Below are 18,108 nucleotides of genomic sequence, written 5' to 3' on the forward strand. Positions count from 1 at the left end.
AAGGTGAATCCTTTCACTCTATTACACACATATATCATTATCATAAAACATCTAAGCAGTATTTTATGTAATTGACCCTTCAATGACTTTGTGCATTTATCCGACATAGGACTTTACCAGAGGGCTCTTTATGCATTTCAGACAGTCATTAAAAGGGGCATTCCTGTGGCTACTGTCATTGGAGGAGGCTATTCCAGAGATATTGATCGACTGGCGCGCAGGCACTCAATAATTCACAGAGCTGCATCAAAGGTGAGGTCACAGAAATCATAATGAAAGTAATATGTATTTCATGGACCTGTGTAAATTGAACAGGGACATTATTGGGTGCCTTGTACCAATTTAATCTATATATTTATTCATTTATTCTGTATATATATTTGTCAGAAAGACACATTTTATGCTGCTGTTTTTACATGTTGATGTTATTAAGAAGCAGATTTTGTTTTCATAGTATTGTTGAGCTTTCTGTCCTCTTTATCACAAATGTAAACAGCAGAATTGCACTTTTTAAAGGTTTATATGCTTTTAATGCTTCCCATCTCTGCATTTAGGTTTGGAGAGAACGTGGAGTTTAACTCCAAGATGAAAATGGACAGCAGTTGCTAAACAATCTAAGACTGGTGGGACCTTATGAATGCTCCGCAGTGCCATAGCCATTGTATGCAATAGATTTTATGAATAAAAATTGCATATTTATTCAAGCGATTCTTTCAAATCTTACTCTTTTAATAATGTTTTTTTTTTTATTATTATTATTTATAAATGGCTGGGTTTTACAAAATTATTATTATTTATAAATGGTTGGGGTTTTATTTATTATTCAAAAAAAACATGCTTGCCTCTAAAAATTACAGTGTCGCTCACTGTTAGCAGTAGTAGTAGTAGTAGTATTCTAAATTAATATTTAATTAAAATCTTCATTAAAAAATACATGAATTTGAGCCTAGTAGATCAGATAAAAACTCTTTAATTTTATTATACTATTTATTAATGATAAAAATATTTAAATAATTCTTAATAATGCAGTTATATATATGTATGAACTGTTTTACAAAGCACATAATTAATTACTGGTCTGTAATTAATTCTATAACTTTAATTAATTTCAGATTAAAAAATTAATTTGAGCCAGCGTTCAAATAAAAACAGATAAATGCTTTTATAATATAGTATAATATAGTAAAACAAGTTGTGTTTCATCAAAAAGAGAATTAATTAATAGTGTGTTGATATTACTTTTTTTGGCCTATTATTTAAGAAGAACATATTCAAATTAACTGGAAATTTGACCTTTTTCACTGTAAAGACATGTATTTGCACCAATGGGTCAGATAAAACTAAATATAATGCTTTTATTATATTTACGTCAAAAATACACATAAAAATGGTTCAAGTTTAAAGGAAAATGAAAGACCTTTGTTGTGACATTTTGACATGGTCAAGTTACACCAATACAAACATACATCATGTGCAATCAATTAACAAGCGGTTGACTAGTTCAAATCTTGTTTAAAAGCGTCAGAGCACAACACAACAGCTAATACTATCCACACAACACAACACCTACACAGACAAACTCCTGAAGAGCGTTCAATAAGAAAACGCTAGTTATGTGCTCACATTGTTTGGTTCAGAAAAATGATGTGCTATGCTTTCTTTTTCAGGCAGGCATTGCTTAAGACAGTTAACAGTGATACACCATTAAAATCAGTGCAAGTGAAGTCAGTTATTTTCAACTCAAAACTTAAGACATCACAAAGAATGGAGACTAAAGCTCAATTTAGAATAGCAAATTTTAAAGTTACGACTTGGACCAACACTGGTCTCGTCAAAGCATCAATACCTTGCTTGTTATTGCCATTGATACTGAACAGCTAATGTTAGCTAAATATTAGCTCCCTGGTCCCAATACTTAAAAATCTCCAACTAAAACTTTTAAAGACCTCAAAACAGATATTATTAATGAAAACATTTAAAATGAGATTTAAACCTTCCAGACTTGGACCTTTTCAGCCACTACGCACCAATTGGCATGATCCAAGTAAGTGTGCAGAACATGGAGCTCATCAACATGGTTTTGGATCAACTGTGTCAGTTCTCCTTCCCTGAATACGTGGTAGTATCTCAGACAAGAGTCCTTCAGCTGTTCACTGCTCTGTCCACTCATCCCATCGCTTTCCAGAAGAGATGCTGTGCTTTCCTGCCTCTGCAAGGGCTCTTGTTGGCTCGATTTACCATCTACCTCCACGTGTCCTTCAAGAGTTGACTGATCCCTCTGGTAGGACACCAAGTCAGGCAATGGTACTGCAGAACAATCATGGACGAGCTCCACAGGAACAGTCTCATTTCCATTCCCAGAACTTCTGTTGTCATTTTTATGAACCTGTTCGTTGGGATCTGAGATGAAGACATCTTCTTCTAGACTAGTTCTGGAAGAGGATGAAAAGAGGCTGGACATCTGCCTGATGAGACCTCTACTGCTAGTTCGCCGGCTTCTGCTTTCTGATGCTTCATCGACAGGGGTTTGTAAAGTGCTGGAAGAGGAGCGGGACACGGTCAGGCTGGTGAAGTCCAGCACTGAATCCAAAGATCTGGAGAAGAACCAAAGCCTCTGTTGTTTCTGCTGGACAGGACTGATCAAGTCTCCTTCGTCCACCATGGAGGATATGCTTCTCACTTTTCTGTGCTTGTCGCTGGAATCGCAGCCATCGCTGACGCTTTGGGTTCCGTTGCCTCGCTGTCTGAGGGCGGGAGATAAAGGGGGATTGGGGTTCCAGGGAATGAAGATGTCCTGCTTCTCAAACTTGCGCCTCTTCTGCTCCATGGCCCAAACATAAATCATGATCCGCCCTCCCACACGCAGGGTGCGTGCCATCTCTTTTATTGCTCGGACACGCCGTTCTTTGGTGGACATGTGGTGGATGACTAAGCAATTGAAAGAAATTGTATTCATAGGTCATTGATATATATATATATTCTAATGATTTCAAGGAATAGTTCAACACAGAATTAAATTTGTTATTTGCCTTATGCAGTACCATAAAACCCATACTTTTGCCATGTATGCAATCAATTTTATTATAAATATGCAAAATTTAGTCAACTTTTAAGATATATATTTATGGCCACCTTTTTAATAATGTATTTTTAATGCAACATATAGTTGTTGAGTTTACAAAGTAGAGAATCATTAGTTATTATTAGTTTGTTGACTTTACCTTTTTAATTCAGCATTTATTATTAATATTAATTACCTTAATACACACACACACACACACACACACACACACACACACACACACACACACACACACAGTGAAATTGTTATTTTAATGTTTTTCATTGTCAAATAATTTATTTAAATATTTATATTAATATTATTTAAAACATTAAGTCAATATTGTCTCAGTTTAATAATGTCCCACATCAATATTGTTGATTGTTATTATTCATAATAATAATAATTATAAAAATAAAAAAATAAAATAAAAATATGCACACTAAAAACATTTCAAATCAAGCAAAATATATTATTCTTAATGTTTTTCATATGCAATTTTTTTTAAATATTACTTAGAATTAAAAATATTATTGATTTAGTGAGTCAATATCCAACAACACCGTTGATTATTATTATTATTCATAATAATAACAATAATTAATAATAATAAAACAATAGAAACAATTTTTAAATAAAAAACTAAAATAATGCACACAGATATGCACATTAAAAACATCTGAATCAAACAAAATATAGTATTCTTATAGTGAAATTTATATTTTAATGTTTTTCATATGGAAATAATTTATATTTAAATATTATGTATAATTAAAAATAATATACTGATTCAGTAAGTCAATATTGTCTCAATTCAATATCCCATATGAATACTGTTGATTGTTATTATTATTCACAATAATAATAATAATAATAATAATAATAATAAAACAATAGCAAAAATAATTTTTTAATTAGAAACTAAAATAAAAATATGCACACCTAATACATTTGAATCCAACAAAATATAGTATTCTTATAGAGAGAGAGAGAGAGAGAGAGAGAGAGAGAGAGAGAGAGAGAGAGAGAGAGAGAGAATTGTTTTCCGATGAAGAATTAAATAAACAATTTTTTATTTTTTGATGAACCATCCTTTTAGAAAAGACAGTGTCCCTATGTAGGACAAATCGCTGAACAATATAAAACCAAAATCAATGTAGAAAGCCCAGCTCAAAGCAGTGGGCTGTTTCCTGCATTTAGTGGGGGCTTTCAGAGTGTTTAAACCATTATGAGACTCTGATATCATCAATGGGCACATTAATCTTCTCTCTGAGGATTCATAAGGGGTTGCCAGGTGACCCAGCTGTACAGCCTGACAACAAATACTCCCGGGCCTCTTCCAAGAAGCACTAATCTCCTGTAGCCTAGAAACACCTCTTGTTTCCTCCACCTCATAAAGCCTAAATAAACCTATATATCCGCTCCATTTCAAGTTAATGGCAGCACTATCAGCTGATTGAAATTAAATGGTTTGATCGTGGAAATACAGCACTAGTGTTAATGTGGGTGTATGACATTATGAATTGTGCTCCTATGAATGTACATCCTCATAGATCATTATGCTAATGATCTCATGTCAGAGCCTTTAACGCAGAAGATGTCCGCACTGCATGTTCCTTTTAAAGCAACATGACCTTTTACTGTTCCAATACATTCTGCACTAAAATAAAACATGGATGTGCATAAAAGGAAAGAAAAAAGACCCATTTTAAAAGAAAAATATATAAAATTGAAAAAATTCAGGCATGAATAGTTCTTTCTGGTTGCACACAGCAACAAAAAGCACAACTAGTGTGCACCATTCACTTACAAATTATTCTAATGAGTTGATTCTTGTAAACAATTTATTCATAAACTTGTGCTCTGTCAGGTTGAATCATTCTAATGACTCACTGAATCAGTCAATCAGAACAGTTCTTCACTTATTCACTGAACTAAAAGTCAGTTGTATAATTAATAAAGTGCTCCCTCAAAAGTACTAAAAGAATCAATAATGGAATCATTAATGAACTGACTCATTAAGTGGAATCTGCATCAGAACCAGAATGAAAATGAATGTCAGGGTTATTACAGTTAACTAAAACTATTTCCATTACTTGAAATAAAAGAAACGTTAAATTAAATTAAATAAAATACTACCAAAATATATATTCTTTTTTTTTAGCTAGTTCAGTGTAAAGTAACATTTCTCATGTTCATTTAGTTTAATTTAATGTTCTAAAATAACAAACTGAAAATTAATAAAAGCTATATAGACATTTAAAAAACAAAACAATTACTAATAAAAATGACAAAAATACACATAAAAATGGTGAATGTTAAGATGTTCGTCTACGCATTACCTGCAAAAATTGTAAATTATATGAATAAAATGTATTTAGTAGAGATATATACTATATATATGTGCTTTCTCTGTTTTATTTATGCATTTTTTAAGTCTAATTAATTTTTAAATGAATAATATAAATATTGGATTTGTCTCAGTATTTTTTGATGATTATTAATGAGTTAAAAACTAACTGAACTGACGTTTTAAAATAATTATATAATAACCTTTTATATATGAAATTATATATTATATAATAACCGTTTTGAGGTTCATTATTATTATTACTGAAAGAATCGTTATTATTAAAAGAATCATTAATGTAATATTTAAACAGCTGAATTATTAAATTAATGTAAATGAGCATCAGAATGAATCCATCCATGTGTTTTAGGGTATTTATTTTGCTGCATTACCTGCAATGGAGAGCACTGCATCAAAACAGCCGTCTCTGTAGGGTAAACGCAGGCCATCGCAAAGCTGCACCTCATGACCTCGACTCCACGCAGAGTCCACCAACGGCCGACACACGTCACAGCCCAACTTAAAGATATCCTCATTGATGTGCAGATATTTGCCATTGCCACATCCTGCAATAATTAAAAAAAGTAATCAGTGCATGTCATAAAAATGGATCATTAACATAAAATTGTTTTTCCCTCATAGATGATTCATTGGGTTGTTTTTCCAGTGTCGTACTGTAATAACATTGGTGCCCATTCATCCTTATTAAACTTTAATATGAATAATTGCATTTCCTTTCAAACAGCGGTGAAGTAAATCCTGTCTGCTATGTCTGTATGTGATAACGGGCCATTAAGTTTTTCCAGGCAACAGAATAAAGACAAGATTACATGTGTTTGTTTTCAGCCTTAGGACACAAAGATTGTTTACAAAAAAAGCGTGACTTTGACACTTGTAAAAGCATATTGATCTTGCTGTTCTGAGAGTTTTATTTCTCGCTTGAGAGACATTAAAAACAGAACGAGAAGCCTTACCGACATCCGCCACGATGCTGCCGGGCTCCTGCTCTAGCAGGAACTGTTTGACCTTGGGCCAAGCTTTGTAGCGGCTGTCGTTGAAGTAGGGTGCGATCCTCTCGTACACGCTGTGAACATGGTCTCTCTCCAACTGGCTGGCAGCCTCGTCCATGCTGCTCTCTATTAAACCCCACAGAGCATCTTCATCACTTCAGCCAGACAGAGAGAGAGAGAGGAGGAGAGACACGAAATGAAACCTAAAGATTGAGTCGCACTCTGCTTAATGCTTCGGTTTCACAGCCATTTCTAAAAAAATGAATTCAGTGCGACATTTTGATTGGTTGCTTCTATAAAGCAGTACGAGCCTGGAGGATATACACTTAGGTCCATATATTTGGACACTGACACAATTTTCATATTTTTGGCTCTGTATGCCACCAGAGTAGAATTCAAACGAAACAATCAAGATGAAATGCAGGCTTTAAGCTTTAATTCAAGGGGATAAGCAAAAATATAACATAAAATACTTGGGAATTACAACCATCTTTATACACAGTCTCCCCATTTTCAGGGGCTCAAATTTAATTAGACAAATAAATATAATCATAAATAAAATGTTCATTTTTAATATTTTGTTGAGAATCCTTTGCAGGCAATGAGTGCCTTAAGTGTGGAACTCATGGACATCACCAGAGACTGGGTTTCCTCCTTTGTGGTGCTTTGCCAGGCCTTTACTGCAGTTTACATCAGTTGTTGTTTGTTTGTGGGTCTTTCTGCCTTTAGTTTTGTCTTCAGCAAGTGAAATGCATGCTCAAACAGGTTGAGGTCAGGAAATTGACTTGGCCATTGCAGAGTATTCCACTTTTTTACCTTCAAAAACTCCTGGGTTGCTTTTGCTGTATGTTTTGGGTCATTGTCCATTTGTACTATAAAGTGCTGTCAAATCAACTTTGCTGCATTTGACTGAAACTGAGCAGATAGTATATCCCAGAACACTTCAGAATTCTTCCGGCTGCTTCTGTCCTCTGTCACGTCATCACTAAACACCAGTAACCCAGAGCCACTGGAAGCCATGCACGCTCATGCCATCACACTGTGTTTCACAGATGATGTTGTATGCTTTGGATCATGAGCGGTTCCAAGCCTTCTCCATACTTTTTTCTTCCTGTCATTCCTGTACAAAGACTGCTTTTCCAGAAGTGGTCTGGCTTTTTTAGATGTTTTTGGCAAAGTCTAATCTGACCTTGTTTGCACCTTGTGGTGAACCCTCTGTATTTGCTCTGGTGAAGTCTTCTCTTGATTGTAGACTTGACACGCTACCTCCTGGAGAGAGTTCTTCACTTGGCTGGATGTTGTGAAAGGGTTTTTCTTTGCCATGGAGAGGATTCTCCGATCATCCACCACTGTTGTCCTCTGTGGACGTCCAGGCCTTTTTATGTTGCTGAGCTCACCAGTGCGTTCTTTTTTTTCTCAGAATGTACCAAACTGTTGATTTGGCCACTCCTGATGTTCCTGCTCTCTCTCTCTAATGGATTTGTTTTGTTTTTGAAGCCTAATAATTGTCTGTTTCACTTGAATGGAGAGCTTCTTTGACCACATGATGTGGATTCACAACAACAGTTTCCAAATGCAAATGGAACACTTAGAATCAACTCCAGACCTTTTACCTGCTTAATTGAGGTAGAAATAATGAAGGGATAGCCCACATCTGTCCATGAAATTGCTTTTGAGTCAATAGTCCAATTACTTATGGTAATTGAAAAAAGGGGGAGGTACATATTAAAGTGGTACATATTAATTCCTTAACCTTTCCTCCAATTTTGATGAGAATACCCTCAAATTAAAGCTCAGAGTGTGCACTTTAAGCTCATATTCTTTATATAACAACAGCTTAATAACAAAAATGTATTGCCTTTGTCCTTTGTCCAAATATATATGGACCTGACTGTACCTGGGTGAACAACTTGAAAACTGTCAAGAATTTCACCACAAAAAAAAAAGAAGTTTTTTTTTTTTCATGATTTTACGTCATTCTAAAAATTAAATAACAAATCTACAACAAATCGTTATCAAATCATTATGACCAGACAGGACGTAAACTGTGGGGGAAATGTGTTAAGGCGACCACTCTTTTACCACTGGAAAAATTAACTTACGATGGCATTTGGGCTTCTCTTTAGAACTTTCTGGAGGATACTCAGTGAGACTGTCTTTCTAATTTTGGTTTCTAATTTTCTTTTATTTCTGTCTTTGTTCTTAAGCATGTATGCACTTGAATGTCTAATGATTGTACGTTAAGAATTAGCTGCACATATGAGATAGCAGTACCACTGTTGTTTTATTGAAAAATCTAATTTATTCATATATATATATATATATATATATATATATATATATATATATATATATATTTTTTTTTTTTTTAATGCATTGAATACATGTTTGAATACAAGTGTGTGTGTCTATGTATGTATATGTAAATGTATATATAAGGGCTGTCAGTTTAATGCGTTAAATTAGTTATGAAAAATTATTATGAAAAAATAATGTGATTAAAATATTTTAACGCAGTTGACACACTGACCCTGGTTTTATCGGAAGCATTCATGTGACCGCTGCTGTAGTCTTAGGCCCTCCCTAAGTGCTGTCAGTTTAACACGTTTAATTAGTTATGAAAAAATAACTGCATAAATGCAGTTATGCCATAAAAATCAAGATATTGGGGCAAAAATGCTCCTGTATAAGTTTTTGTTTTTCTCATATTTATATCATATGATAAGTGATATCACACGAGCAGCGAGAGCAGAGTGCTGTTTGTCCCGAATATAACTAGTGAAAATGTGATTTTATACAACAGTTCAGTAAATAAGAAGTTATTATTGTGTTCTATTTTAAACAATATTGTCTATTTTTGCTCAGTTTTGCCAACAAAAATATTACCTACAAAGCCACAGCAGAATTGTTGTGCATCTCCGAGCCACACAGCGGTGTTTAGTTTCTGAATGAATCCGTGTTTTGAGCGAATCATGCGAACCATTTATTCAAAAGCCTATTCATAAAGTGAGCCATTTACTGAATTCCTGAATGAATCAGCCATTTGAAAAAATCGAGTGAATTAATGACTTGTAAAGAAATTTAAGCCCATCTGCTGGCAGATTTATTTTCTTATTTAGAGCATTATTTCATTGAAAAAAGGGGAAAAAAAAATTTAAAGGGATAGTTCACCCAAAAAAAAATAATTACTATGTAATTTACTCAAACCTAAATGACTAACTTTCTTTTGTGGAACATAAAATAAGGTATTTTGAAGACTGTTGGTAACAAAGCTGTTTTGGTTACCGATGACTTCCATTGCATGAATGAAAAAAAAATTGTTTCTCAAATTATCTTCTCTTATGTTCCATAGTTTATGTTAGGGCGTTGTAGCCTAAACGTTTGTGTTATTAATTTTATGTTAAATGAAATAAAACATTTATTTCTAAAGCTACTATTTGCAATGTCTACTTAAAGGGATCATCGGATCCCTATTTTCCACAGTTTTGATATGATTCATTAGGGTCTTAATGGTTAAAATTTCTCAATAGTAGTATAAACTAACACCCTTGCCAAAAACAGCTCAGTTTACAGCAAGCTGTTAAATGTTCCTTTAAATGCAAATTAGCTCTGCTGACCCCACCCCTCTCTACCGAACAGCTCTCTGAGAGAATGTAACCTTTAGCCGCATTCATCGTGAAACTTGCTAACTAGCACATTATTTGGAAAGGCGATTTGCAAAGTTTTATAAAAAAAAAAAAATTACACTTCTTCTGTAGGTGAAGCTGGTTCACGAAAGATTCGCGCAAACATAGACGCATTTAGGCAGATCGGGGGCGCATTTCCTTCAAAAACAAATGTAATCCACTGCATCTTCAGTGGCTCAGATGTCAGGAGTAAATGACGACTGATATTTTCATTATTACATTCAACAACAAAGCACCTCAATCACTTAGGAGCCATTCTTGTCTACAACTACTCAGGCGTCGAAACAATGGCGGACTGATGACAGCTCACTCAGGGCAGGTCTGTGATAAAACGCCACTGTCAATCAACTTGTCAATCAATCGTTGGGAGGGGCCTTGCCCAGTGTGAGGTCACACTACCAAGAATATGAGAACGGCTTGATATGAGAAAGGGGTTTGGATTTATCAAGATTTTTAAAAAAAGAACTGGGTGGATTTTTATCATTATAGGGTGGTTGTGTACACACACTGCCAAGACACATTTCAGTTCAAAGAACATGTAAAAGTGAATTTTGCATCCGACTGATGACCCTTTTCATACTTTCTCATTTAACACAAAAATAGCTTTAAATAATCTTTTGGGGGTATTTTCACAGCCAAATGTGATCTGATGTACAAATGTGATGTAATGTAATCTAAACAAATAAAAAATTACATGCTTATCACCGTGCAAAACATACATTTACATAATATCACCATGCAACAACAACAACATAATAATAATAATAATAATAATAATAATAATAATATACGCAATCTCAAGGAAACTAATTGCATATATTCACAATTAGAACTAAATGGCTGGCTGAAGCTGAAGTGTTTCAGATTAACTCTTTGTTTGCCTCCTTTCCAGGTAAAATCATTTAGTAAATTGTTGCTCTTCTGCCACTTGACTGCAGCAGCACAGACAGATGAGGTTGTACGCCTCCTCACAGCTGCACATCACTTACCAGATGTCCAGTACAACAGCATCATGCTTCACAATCAACACATGACTGTTCATCATTTCCCACCTTCAAACAAACACTACATCTTCCTCAACAGGGATATCTCAAACAAAGCTTTGAAGCAGAAACAATCAGATATTTCTGTGCTTGTATCACCTGCGCAGCATAATTGAAATGCAGAGTGGACGGCGCTTTCAAACTGTGCTGCCACCTCTGATCTGTTTTCAAAGCCTCCGCTGTCGTATAATTGCTACTCTTGAAACGAAATGCATCAGCTTTACAGGTTTTGATTTATTTATCTATTTATTGTCAAGTATGTGACATATAACACCAGATGAATTTGAAAAAGTTGTTGCATTCAGCTGTAAAACTAGATTAATTGCCTTTCAGCTGGTTGAGTTGTTGAGAACTGAAGTCACAGATCAATAAGAGAACATTTCGAAGCAAATCCACATTCGATGGTGATCTACTCTCCTGCATTTCAAATGACAACATTCGGTCAATAACCTCATGGTCGGGCCAGCAAATCGATGAGACTTTCATGTTGGCTGCCAGAAGGGTTTGGACAAGTCGGCAAAGTACGAATACAATACGGTGACCGTTTTATCCCATTTTCACTATTACGAAACAAATAACCAGAATCCATAAACAGTGGTTTTGGATTGTATAACAAAGCCATTGTGAATAAGCAATTGACCTTTTGGGATATTTCAATGAAAACAAGATTATCTTGTTATTTCATAATGCCTCAGTGGTTTGGAAATGTAGTCTGCTGACTGTTATGTAAAAACAGAAAGCCCTTCAGCTGAATCACGTTGCCCTAAAGGGGAAACTCCACAGCTGAATCGCAGATGAGCCATAAGAGACAACACAGCAGCATGTGTGCGACTTGACAGGTGTGTGATGTGTAGGCCAAAATATAGAAATGAATACAGAAATGTACATTTCCAAGCAAGAAGATGGTTGTTTATGGTAGCATCTTGCACAATAGATCTTTTAAAGTTAAAATCAAAAAAGAAATGTAGACTTATAACACTTTTTACTAATGGATCCTCTTCCGTGAATGGGTGCCATGAGAATGACTCCAAACAGCTGATAAAAACATGTTTGTAATAAACAAATCCATCATTAAGATGTTTTTAACTTCAACCCATAGCTTTCACTTCACAGGTTTGCTGATTATTGTGATGTTTTTAATCTGACGGCACCCATTCACTGCAGAGGATCCATTGTATGTAATAATGTATGGCTAAATGAACTATTCCTTCAAAATAAGACAACACAAGCTTTGTGTGCTTTGTGTGATTATTTTAGTAAACTGTATGTCATTTTTAATTTCTCACCACCCAATCAATTCCAGATTGATAATGTCAAACCATGCAGTTTTTCTAAGGGTATGTTTACACAACAATGATTGTGGTCAGACGACAACGACCACTGTTCTCACAAATCCGCGAAAATGACTAAAAATGTTGAGAGTGAGTAATTAATAACAGAGTTTTCATTTTTGGGGTGAATGATGCCTGTAAGGAAGTAAATTGGGGTGCAAATTACATTTTTTGCACAAAAAAATTCCATAAACAAGGGACACAATAAATATCTTTTGACTTTGGCCAGTAAACAACCACTAGAAACTATGAAGAACACCCTAGCAACCACACTGCAACATTCCAAGTCATTGTGGTGATCAGTTATAGATAAGAGTCTCATATTTTCTACAGAGAAAAGATAGCCTTTAGTTATTACGGTCATTTGTGGTCATAAAATATTCAAACGGGCCCTTTTGAAAATGAAATACAATAATAAATAACTGCAAGGGCTGCATTCACATAGATTCTCTCTCCATGGCAAAATATCCTCACCACAGTTATTTCCAAGAAGTCATTTTAGAATTGCGCTGGCTCTCTGGCCTTGAGAGTCTAGTCAAAAAGCAAGCAATATTAAAGGTCATCAAGGCCGCACTGCATCAAATAAAGATATATTGTACGGCGACCTTAGAAATGTCTTACTGAAAGATGTCAACTGCTTGGTGTCGCTCCAACACACCTTTATAAAAAATATCAAACCTCTGTCAAAGCAAAACCATGACTTTCTGGAGGCCTTCCGTTTTGGAGCATTATGATTTCATCTCCCTTGGGCCCCTGCAGTCGGCTCCGTTCTGCTAAGAACTCTGAGGGTCCCTCATTACGAGACTATTTTAAGATCACACCCGCTGACAGAAGGATGGGAGAGAAGCGCTATGGCGTCATCACCTCACACAGCCCTGACGAGACTCAGATTGCATCCGACTGTCCCTTCAATTCATTAAAATGCTCAACTCGACAGGCGTTATGTAACCAGCTGCAAGCTGGATGTTGGGAGAATACTGAACAGCTACATCTAAATTTAGAAACAAGCAATACCCGCCAGACCACTATTCTCTTACAGAGAAACAGCGGCTCTGACTCAGTTCCAATGGAAATGTGGAATAAACGATAAAGACTTTCATTGTTTAGTAATTTATCTGTTGACAGACTTACTACTCCATGCAAGTTTCCCATAAATGATGCAGCAAATTTAAATTAAATAGCTTTTGTAAAATTTAAGCACTTCTTATTAAATAAGAACTTGATAGTATGCAGCACAGTATGTGTGTGTGTGTGTGTGTGTGTGTGTGTGTGTGTGTGTGTGTGTGTGTGTGTGTGTAAATGCTTATGTACAGTATATACACACACAGAGAGAGAGACACATTATTACAAATAAATGAAAACAGTAAAATATTTATATAGGCTATGAGCAATATAAAATATTGCTTTTTAATACATAGCCTACTTAAATATTTTTGAAAACAAGCACACATTTAACATATATAACATGCATGCATGCAGCATAAAACTGGTTTATATGCATATATAATTATACAACATATATACAAACACATGTGTGTGCAAATGTATATGATCTCAGTTATTTAAAGGTGGGGTATGTATTTTTTCAAAAACGCTTTAGAAAACTGAGTCGGGCAGAGTACCAAAACAAACTTGCAGCCAATCAGCAGTAAGGGCGTGTCTACTCATGATGTGGAGGAGAAAGCGTTCAGTGCACAAGTCGGACATTAGCCAAGCCGAGCGAAGACAGAAAGATAGAGGATAGATGGTGGATAAAAAACAAAAGAGGAAAACATCTGCAGAACAAAAGAAGGCTTACGATAAGGCAAGAAGTAGGACCCAAAATTTCGGATCAGCTTTCCAGTGCTGGAGAGAACTCAAGGAGCGGGAAGGCCTGCGACTGGACGCCGAGGTTACTTTGTTTCTTCTCAAGTCAAAGTCTGGTTTATTGTCAATTATTCCACATGTACAGCACATACAGACAGATAACACTAACAGTAGAGCATAAAAATACAGGTAGATACAGATTAAATATAAAATACAACTATACAGATATGCAAATAAGGACATGTAATAAATGTTTTAAAAAAAGTTAAATAAAGCAGCACAAGGCACATGGCAGAGTGTAAACCAGTAAACTAAACTAACAGTGCAGATATAATGATTGTAGTGCAAAAGAGCTTATTCAGTCTGATTAAAGTGACAAAAAGCTCAGAGAGCAGTTCTTTATTTAAACTGACTGAAGAGGTAGTTGAATGAGGTCAGTTCAATGCTGAATGAGGTAGTGAGCAGACCAATGCTGCACAAAGTGACTGGTGCAGGTCACAGTTTGTTAGTGGGAAGGGGGAGTGGAAGGACCTGGGGGTATGGGAGCACGGGGAGGGGGGGCATAAGAGAGGAGGGGGTAGGTGAGTAGGTGAGTAACATTGACAGGTGAGTAACATTGGTTTAGCTTTGTTTCACAGAACTAATATATGCTGACTTTTGCTTGAATATGCTCGTGTAATCGTATTGTCGTTCCCTTCAGCTATGATAAAGACACATCAATTTCCACACCCTATAAGCCAGGAGCGTTAAAAGCCTGTCTGTTTCAAGCATCAGCTCCCAAAGTGTGTCTGAAAAGTAAGATAATATGTTTAGCAGATAATAATGCAGCAGATTCCACCATAATCGTTGCCTGGGCTGCATACTTATGTGTGGGGCAGAGCTATCAAATCGGAACACAAATTAAGATTTTTTTAGATGGAGTCTGGAGCTGTCTGGCCCTCCATAGACAGCAATGCAACTGAAAGTCCAGAAACGTAGCAAGGAGATCTGTGAATTAATCCATGTGACGTCAGTGGTTCATCCGCAATTATATGAAGCTAAGAAAATAATTCAACAATTGCAAAAAAAAAAAACTTTATTCAACAATTTGTCTCCTCCGCATGAACCACTGATGCCACATGGATTAATTCACAGATCTCCTTGCTACATTTCTGGACTTGGGAACATTTCAGTTGTGTTGCTGTCTATGCAGGGTCAGAAAGCTCCAGATTCCATCAAAAATATCTTAATTTGTGTTCCGAAGATGAACGAAGGTCTTATGGGTTTGAAAGCTTTTTTTTTCTTTCTGGGGCCTGAAACGGAGGAATTTTGGTCAATACTGCTAATTAAACAATATTTTGCTAAATGTGTTTTTGTGCTGGGACCTTGGCTGGTTTAGGACTGTCATGGATTGATAAAGATGACAATATTACCGCCAGTAGGTGGCAGCAAGTCCCTGTTTTGATAAATGATTTATTGAATCATTCAAATCAAACGATTCGTTCAAAACGGCTGATTCAATTAGAAACGAAACAAGTGAAAGGACCGTTGAATCACTGGCTGACTTGATTAATTCAAAAACAGATTCATTCAAGGAATGAAACACTGCTAGCGCACATGTGCTGATATTCAGAAAAAGTACATTGCATGCGCAATGAAGATAAAAACATAAAAACTCATACATGGGTATTTTTTCTTTCATTGCTTGAATTATAAGGGCATTCTAACTGCACTCGACTGGGCTTTCATCGCGCAGTGAATGATTTTTTTGTTTGTTTTTTTGCAAAAAGTCAGTGACATACTCAATGATCAGCTCTCCTATCGTCTCTCAGTCCCTCACAGTGACACAAACAGCACAGTGACGTTATGTCAGGGGAATGTCTTTAAATTCTAATAGAGGAAAAATCACCTTCTGTTGTCTTCTTTTTAAAGAACCTCAAAAGTTGCGCTTGAACCATTGTGCGCGAAAACTGACTTGCTTCAGCTTACAGTACTGAGTTCTGATTGGTCAATCAATCTCCGTCATATAGTTCGTGAATTATCATAAGTAGACAATTTTAATATTTAATTTGCATGATAAGTTCCGCATAATAAACAACATTATTAATCTCAAGGGGATGGTTAGGGGAGATGGTTGGTTCCACAGACAGGATGCTTTTAGTAATTTTTTCCCACCAGGGGGATGCCATACCCCCTTAATTCGAGCCCTGCTTTTGGGGTAGGGGCGTGTTTGTTTTTGGTGATTTGAAATATCAATATTGGCTACCAGAAATCACCCCACCTTTAAATAACAGGAAATACTTGTACATTCATTCATGTTTCTCAGGAAACATTACACCATGAGAAACAAGATCCTGCTGATCCTTGATGTTGTTGTATAAAGTTTAAAACGCCAAAAGAAAGCTTCTTCAGAGATGTAATCTTCATTAAATGAGCATGCATGTCACACACTGGCGATACTGTTTATCTTCACGCGCAAACTACACAGAGAACTGTCATTCAACGCGATGCGATACAAATCAATGTATTACCAATTGAAAGTTTTATCCCATGTTTGTAAGCAACACAAGAATTAGCGTCGTATGCATCCTATGAATCAAACCTACCTCTCTCAAGCTTGCAGTCGCAGAGACATCAAATCCGACGGGAGGCTGTGTCTTTAATTCGCGACATTACATTAATGTAAAAAGTAAAAGACCGTGATAAAACATCGACACCCCACACTGACTGTGTGCAACAGACCGGCTCAGGATGCACACTGGGGATGTGATAATAAATACATGCTCACTACGCTCGACCCCTAGTCTGGAGTGATGTCCGATTCGCGAACGAATAATTCATTTGAACCGGATCTTTTTTGTGATTCAGTCGAACCGATTCGCAAATGATTCATAAATCTCTTAAATGAAAGTTCCCTCTCCAGAATATTTTGGAAGTATACATTATGTGTAGTTAAAGTAGAAGTAGAGTAAAAACAGAGAGACGGGTAACATGCGCTTTAAACGCAGATTGTGGCATAATATAATTCAAGCAGATTAGAAAAAAAAAAAACACTTTAAAACCAGCATCAGACTGGATGAATAATACAAGCTAATTATTAAACTTAGCCAAAAACGTATTAAATAAACTGTAAATGCCACTTGTGATGAATCACAGTTCAACAAACCGTCCAAACGAATCGACTCGCTTAAATGAATCCGATATCCCTATGTAACGAGACGGATGAGTGAATTTAATGAGAGCGCAGGGAACACAGGGCTAGTGTGCGTATCATCCACCACTCCGATTGGTCGGCACAGTCACGTGACCCCAATACAATAAACACACACTACTGAGACACATGGCAAACGATTGAGGCTAAGCAGGATTTCCATTTACTTAAGGATGATTCAGACTTTTACTACAGCGTGTTATGCGAGACAAAAGAGCAGGGTGTTAATAGTTTAACAAAATCCAACAGTGATTTGTAAAAGCTGTAAAATGATAGATAGATAGATAGATAGATAGATAGATAGATAGATAGATAGATAGATAGATAGATAGATGATACTTTATATATAGATATTAAACAAATACCTCCTTATAAATTATTTCAAGACTACTGACAGTGTTTTTGCTTCTGCCAAAACTGAATTGTTTGTCTTATTTCCTATTTCTCATTTGCAGTTGGCACGAAGTAGAGTTCTTTCATAGTGTGGGTGTGTATGAATTCATGCAAATTACTGTTCTCCACAAAGCTGTTATAATTGTACAAAACTTCTTCGTGTTGCTCAGTTGAATGTAGTCTTTACTGATTTTGAGTTTTAAAGTAAATGCCACAGCAGCTGGTCAGCAGATGGTGG

General features: G+C 35.8%; 1 protein-coding gene across 1 annotated transcript; it reads right to left on the reverse strand.

Moving 5' to 3' along the window:
- Positions 1–1,330: 1,330 nt before the first annotated feature.
- LOC109085811 (probable tRNA methyltransferase 9B) lies at positions 1,331–17,095 on the reverse strand. The gene is made up of 4 exons (XM_042739804.1): positions 16,873–17,095; positions 6,386–6,576; positions 5,804–5,977; positions 1,331–2,928 (listed from the first exon to the last, which is right to left on the reverse strand). Exons 2-4 carry the CDS (start codon positions 6,537–6,539, stop codon positions 1,988–1,990), a joined length of 1,269 nt encoding a protein of 422 aa, XP_042595738.1. The 5' UTR covers positions 6,540–6,576; positions 16,873–17,095; the 3' UTR covers positions 1,331–1,987.
- Between the last annotated feature and the right edge of the window lie 1,013 nt (positions 17,096–18,108).

The sequence above is a fragment of the Cyprinus carpio genome, chromosome B15, assembly GCF_018340385.1.
Source record: "Cyprinus carpio isolate SPL01 chromosome B15, ASM1834038v1, whole genome shotgun sequence".
Taxonomy (NCBI): Eukaryota; Metazoa; Chordata; class Actinopteri; order Cypriniformes; family Cyprinidae; genus Cyprinus; species Cyprinus carpio.